Source organism: Agaricus bisporus (assembly GCF_000300575.1).
Source record: "Agaricus bisporus var. bisporus H97 unplaced genomic scaffold AGABI2scaffold_4, whole genome shotgun sequence".
Lineage (NCBI taxonomy): Eukaryota > Fungi > Basidiomycota > Agaricomycetes > Agaricales > Agaricaceae > Agaricus > Agaricus bisporus.
The window spans coordinates 1469486-1475485 of NW_006267367.1; the positions used below are offsets into that span (position 1 = coordinate 1469486).

A 6000-nucleotide genomic window follows, 5' to 3' on the forward strand; every position below is an offset into this window, starting at 1 on the left:
CAGTAGGCATTATATCCTTCATCTACCAAACGTAGAGTGGTCTCGGTCCTCGCCATTTGGATACACAAGATGGAGGTGGTCACTTGCGAGCCTTGGTATTCGATGGACCATGTATGTAAGATATGAAGAAGAAAAAAAATCCAGGTGTGGGAAATGTCGGCGGCCGTAGATCTAGTTAAGGGCTGGCATTACGTCGACGACACACCGGGACCGCGGCAGAAAGTTTTCGGAATTGATTTACACATACAGTCGAACCTGTGATAACCCATACCTGTCGGTGGACAGCCCAGGGTATGGGTTATCACAGGTTATGGGGTATTAAAGTTACCCTTTTAAAGACAAAATAATTGATTTATATTGGTTATACACTATTCTGGTAGTCATATAGAAGGCTTCGGGCCACTTCTTGGGGAAAATCTCGATGACTAGAGTGGGACTCCTGGGAGTAAGGGTTTGAGGCTCCTCCAGTAGTGTTTGGCAGGCGAAATATGACAAAATTGTCGTTTGCCTGGCAAACGGACTGTTAGGAGATAATTGGTGTATTTTCTAAGAAGTTATTAAGTGCTTTAATTCAATTTCCTCGGGCTCGCTCGACGCTCTCACTTATCAATGGTGCCCGCTATATCACGTGACCACACCAAACGTATGGCTGCGAAATGAATTGGAATGAATTTGTCGAAAGGTTTGTAGACCTTTTTTCAAGATAGTGACCGTAATCGTAATTTGGGAAAGATTTTGGTCGAAATTTTCCCTTGATCTGTGTTCGAAAATAGTATTATGTAAGGTAACAATTTCCAAATATAGTAGGTTCACACGTCTACATATGGGTTTTCAACTATAGAATGGTATGGGTTATGGTGTTTGGCTGACCTATGGGTTATGGGGTCGAAATCCGCGGTAACCAAGTCGGTGGATCGGAAAACGTATGGGTTACCACTGGTTATGGGTTATCATTGGTATGGCTTATCACAGGTTCGACTGTAGCTGCTTACAGTAATGCTATGCTTCGACGACCCTGGACAAGAGAACTCAAAACAAAAGATGGAGAACACAAACAATTCTCCTAATGTTCTGATCCTCTCTGCCCCCCTATTCGTTCATGTCACAATTTCACATCGTTTTTCATATCTTCTGAAATCGTCTAATCCTATATCTATCCCTTATCACCTCTTCTCCCCGCCTTCGCCCCTTTCTTTCCCCGTATGCCTAAATGCCGCCATCCTCTGCCATTCCTGACATTTACTATTTCATCTTCGCTGCTTATGAGCCCTTCCTGACCACGCTTGGATTCATTGGAACTTGTGTGTACGTGTTTACTCCAGGTTCCCCGAAATCTTTTACATTTCTCTGACATTGACCCGCAATTAGCGATCCCATCACTGTACGGGCTCACCACCTTTCGCGTGCCCCCCCTTTTTTTCTAATGACAGCTTCCCAACTCTAGACACACAATGCTCAAGCACCATGGCCAAAAGGAATGCAATGGCCAGAATTATTACCCCCAGCAACAATAGTCACAATCGTCCAACTCGCCCACGTCTGTGCCCTTATCGGTTTTCTCAACTGCTTCGTCCTCACCGCCCTCCGCAAACATCTCCATGACCAACCCGCAATACAAGAAAAAATCACTCGAGCTCTCCTCGCACCTCTTCTCATCGGCGATGTCCTCCACCTAGTCGTCACATTCTGGGGATTGGGTGACCACATGTTTGATTTCGTTAATTGGACGCCTATGTTGTGGACGACGCATATACTCGGAATATCTCTCTTGGTTCCACGCTTGACTTGGCATCTTGGCGTCGGTCGCTACGTTGATGCTCGAGATGGCCCTAGAACTAAATCTGCCTCCAAAAACAGCAAATCACGGCAGGCCATCAAATCATAGTATGAAGGAAATCTGACCTGGGTAGCTGAATGTAATTTATAGAATTTTCGCTAATCCGTCAATGGTTGATTTCATTCCTTTGGTAACGGTAGCGGTACCAGCCATGGATCGGCTTTATACATACATACATTCGCAGCCATTCTACCGTACAAATCTCCGGCACAAGTTTCTACCTAGTGGAAGAACAATTGTATAGAAATCGTACCATGTAAGGGCTTTGTGCAAACGATACATAGCAAACAATACATAGGAATCTGGAATATAGAAGATTAACGGTCAAAAAAGCCAACCCAAGAGCAATCTATAGGAAGAAAGATGAAGTACACCAAAGCATGTATCAAAACCTGAGGTACAGAGATAATAGTCACTAGAAAGGCGCATTCACGATACCTGATCGGCTGGTGGTGTTCCCAGCCAAAGAGTACCGTGTCGGTTTCCTGAGCTTATTCTTGTTCACCGCAAGCACGTTATTGTCCAAAGCCACAATCTGTCAGACGGAGTTGGTAAGTAAAGCCCGTCATAAATGTGAAATGTTGCCTTACAATTTCTTTGTCGTCTCCAAACTTGAAATTATCCTGCACGACATGATCTTCGTACTTTTTAATTTCATATCTATCAACGAGGCCTTTCTTGACTTTGCCAAAGTCCCAAGCGATGACAAATTGTCCTGTCGAAGTCACGATGGCATTCTCTTCTTGGCCTTCACCCTGGTTGAACCTATAAACAAGATTAGAACTTGGAAGGGTTGAAGAGGGGCCATAATACCGTGCAGGACTGAAAGAAAGTTCGCCCATGTAAGCCACATGCTCCGGCCGCAATTGTAGTCTCCTCGGTATTGGTTTAGCGTCCACTGGGAAACTACGATCAAATCCTAATTGACCGGCGTATCGTCCACCACCGATAAGCGTATCAATAAGCAGCAGGTAAGTCTTCGTTGTAGCAACAACATATCGTCCGTCCGCAGTGACGTCAATACCAAGGATCGGATCTCCAAGCGGTGGCAGAGCAGTTTTAGCATTCTTGCCAATGGAGTCAAATAACCTGATATCTCCCTTTTCACTAGCCACAGCAAGCTTCCCGTCCTTCGTGGTAGTGACACCTGAGAACTTGTTCTTGCTGACATATTGCTTGTATTGGCTATCAACGAGTTTATCGCCCGATATACGAGGATCGATACGGAAAAGCGCGTTGCCGGATGTACCGACAATGGTTTGCTCTCGGGTCATAGGCGCAAACTTGTTGTCGGGAGCAATGTTCAGGACAGGGATATCCTCATGAACTTTCCATTCTTCAACCACCTTTCCACGTTCAATATCCATGCTATATAACGAATTCGGATCGCCTGGGTTCATCAAGACCATCTTGGTGTCTTGATCATGGAGCATAACCTGAGGAAGAGATAAGTTGCGATCGAATACAGAATCTTGGAAACACACATTCTGAGGCTTGAACTCTTTGCCCTTGGGAGTAGCAATTTTGCTGATTGTAGCATAATACTTGATGCTCGCGTCGTTTGAGTGGTTAAAGACGCCGATATTATTCCGCGAACAACGTATGATCGGTCTCCCTTGTAACCCACCGTGAGTTGAGAGTTGCGCTCTCCCCGTAGGAGCGGCGGCAGTCCCTCTTCATCCTCTTGCACCTCGTCGTCTTCCTCGTCCGATTCTGCCAAAAAACATCAATATCGAGTTCACAAGAAGTGTAATCAAACTCTGACCTTTATCGACCTCGAGTTCATCCAAAACTTCATCCTCTTCATCCTCCTCATCTTCATCCTGCACATCCTTCATTACTACATCCTCGGTCGAGCTCATCACATATCTCTGTTCATCCTCCTTCAACTTTCCCCACGGTGTCTGATGCAACGTTTCATATATGCACCGTTTCAGCGCCTCTGACATCTCTGCATATTCTGCTTCACTCGCGAATTGCAGACACCAACTACTTCCAGTTCTATCCGAGCCATAGGTATTCCATGTGAAGGTGGACATACGATGGGCCCATCTGGGATTCATATCGGACGAAACGTGATGGGCAAGGAGCATGCGAGTGCCGTCGTGCGCCACAAGGGCATAGTTGAATAATTCATTGGTGCGACGTACTATAACAGCCATAACGACACCTTGCTCGATAAACTCTGCTTTGGTAGCATCCCAGAGGAAAAGAAGAGCCTCGTTCTGAACCAACACCTCGGTGTTGGAAGGTAAATACGTCGATGGAGCTGGAGGATGTGATATTGGGACTGGTGGGGCAGTGGGAGGAGCGTCGGGAGCTGATTCGGAGGGACTCGCTGCAGCCTCTAAACGAGACGCTTTGCGTTTCGAGGCGGATTTCGGCTTTGCAGCGGGAGGACTGGGATGAATCACAGAGATTGGGTTCATGGAAGATACCTCAAGAGAGGGGTACGCACTGCCATATGAATTCATCTAAATCGGAATCCTTTGTCTGATCCGCGCTTCGTTTGTACTTTCTTTCAAACATAGCACGGTACATGCACGTTTCGAAAAAGGCTTTGGTTGGTTCGTTTGTTCCAGTGGCTACAAATTCGAACGACTCGTCGATATCGCCATTGAGGTCGCGCCAAATGAAAGATGGTTCATCATCAGTGTAACTTGTTCGGAATTCAAGTTCTTCGCTGATGAGAAAAGTCCTTTCCTCGTCCGCTGGTGTTGAAAAAAACGAAATGAGAAGAGTTGAAACAAGATTGGTTGCAACTCACTCTCGTCTTCGTCTTCGAGTAACTCTTGGTCTCCCTCGTCATATACTTTTGTCACGACAAGTTGAAAATTGTGTTCCACGGTGGGGACGCGGCGTATGGTGGCCATCGCGTCATTGTATCTTGGGCGTTATGAGATGGTTTGACCTAGTGAGACAGCAGGTGTGTAACGTACATGCATTCTCGTGAAGAACGGATATTTCCAGGTCTGACGAGGTAAAGCTGGCCTTTATGGCGATGCATGTGAGATGAAGAATGCTGTTAGGTTGCTCAATAGCGTACCAGTCGAGATTTTGACCACCTCTGCGGCGTTAGGATCCTCTGTTGGCGTTTTGAACGAGTTGAGATTAGAGAGTGGTCAAGATAGATGATGGGATATGTACGGACGCCAGACTTTGCCGATTACTGACGGGATGCTAAATCAGAGGATTCTTGTGAGGTTGGAGAGAAAGTACACACGGCTCCTGAAGATGTTCATGTTTCCTGGCACTGAGGACAATGAAAGATAGGTCGGACGGGTGGAGCTTCTGTTCTAAATCAGAGCAACTCATTTGATGTCGTCACGTGTGAGAGACCATTGTGAACGTGAACCATGGCGACTGCGCCAGCATTGGGTCAGTGCAGCAAGGCGCGCTCAGCTTAGTCTTTGACTCATCTACCTAGCAGGACTACCCAGCACGCCAACGAGAGCGGCGTCTTCAGTGGCTGGTGGTGTAAGACTATTTATTTCAAAGATTTGTTGATTCTGCTAATGTCCTTTCGATCAAGTCTACACACACTCCAACATCAACGTTGTCTCCCCTTGCCTCATCCAGCACAACCACAAACCATGCAGACGCACAGAGACGGTCCTTCCTCGGATCGTCCATTTCAGGCAGCACAAGTTTGACGTTGACGAGGACTCTGACACAGCCGTTGTCAGTGCGGGCAGACCCTGCGCTTTTGACATGCTTTGACCCGGCGGATAAGGAGTTGTATGAGTTGTGGGCTCCAAAACGGTGACAAGGGTTGTGATAAGAATGGAGAGTTTATTCATGGCACAACAATTAGTACTTTTCATTGTCGAGCTCAAAGGCCACTTAGAAACGCAGCTAATCCACTTGCGTCATGACCATTGTTTTTTTCATGGTGTTCTTTTTGTTGATTCTGGCGATTACGAGCAAGAAGATGCTGGAGACCCGATTTATTTTTAGGTCTAGACTTTGGAGCGGTGGGTGGCTGAGGTACGGGGGGCGTGGTTGGGATCTGTTGAGGTTTGGAGGGCGCTGAAGACTGGTGTTGAGTTTGTGGGAAGGGTGCGGTGGGGAGGGGAGATAGACTAGCAGATCCGCAGACGGGACAGGAGCGTCTGTGGAAGCGCGACTAGTCTCGAAAACAACACTCAGCTGCGGAGCTGGCG

The 6000-nt window shown here is 46.9% G+C and overlaps 3 protein-coding genes across 3 annotated transcripts; 1 reads left to right on the plus strand and 2 right to left on the minus strand.

The window, feature by feature from the left end:
• Positions 1-1194: 1194 nt before the first annotated feature.
• Positions 1195-2195, plus strand: AGABI2DRAFT_192034 (hypothetical protein). Its single transcript, XM_006460224.1, has 3 exons — positions 1195-1305; positions 1369-1381; positions 1445-2195. Exons 1-3 carry the CDS (start codon positions 1211-1213, stop codon positions 1883-1885), a joined length of 549 nt encoding a protein of 182 aa, XP_006460287.1. The 5' UTR covers positions 1195-1210; the 3' UTR covers positions 1886-2195.
• A 56-nt stretch (positions 2196-2251) lies between these two features.
• On the minus strand, positions 2252-5106 carry AGABI2DRAFT_192035 (hypothetical protein). The gene is made up of 12 exons (XM_006460225.1): positions 5061-5106; positions 4989-5006; positions 4884-4922; positions 4777-4828; positions 4605-4723; positions 4296-4548; positions 3603-4237; positions 3435-3550; positions 3322-3381; positions 2651-3273; positions 2428-2602; positions 2252-2372 (listed from the first exon to the last, which is right to left on the minus strand). The coding sequence occupies exons 1-12, from the start codon at positions 5077-5079 to the stop codon at positions 2253-2255; spliced, it is 2229 nt and encodes a 742-aa protein (XP_006460288.1). The 5' UTR covers positions 5080-5106; the 3' UTR covers position 2252.
• A 111-nt stretch (positions 5107-5217) lies between these two features.
• Positions 5218-5576, minus strand: AGABI2DRAFT_135526 (hypothetical protein; the record flags this gene model as incomplete). The annotated part of the gene is made up of 2 exons (XM_006460226.1): positions 5370-5576; positions 5218-5314 (listed from the first exon to the last, which is right to left on the minus strand). Coding segments are annotated over exons 1-2 (155 nt in total), but the record flags the coding sequence as incomplete, so codon positions are not given.
• Positions 5577-6000: the final 424 nt, after the last annotated feature.

What these genes read in the sequence shown, in the direction of transcription:
- AGABI2DRAFT_192034 (XM_006460224.1), top strand. Translation starts at nt 1,211, where the DNA reads ATGCCGCCATCCTCTGCCATTCCTGACATTTACTATTTCATCTTCGCT.
- AGABI2DRAFT_192035 (XM_006460225.1), bottom strand. An exon ending in TGAACTCGAGGTCGATAAAG is followed by an intron (nt 3,551 to 3,602) that starts GTCAGAGTTTGA and finishes GTTTTTTGGCAG; the next exon opens with AATCGGACGAGGAAGACGAC. An exon ending in TTGGAGACGACAAAGAAATT is followed by an intron (nt 2,373 to 2,427) that starts GTAAGGCAACAT and finishes TCCGTCTGACAG; the next exon opens with ATTGTGGCTTTGGACAATAA.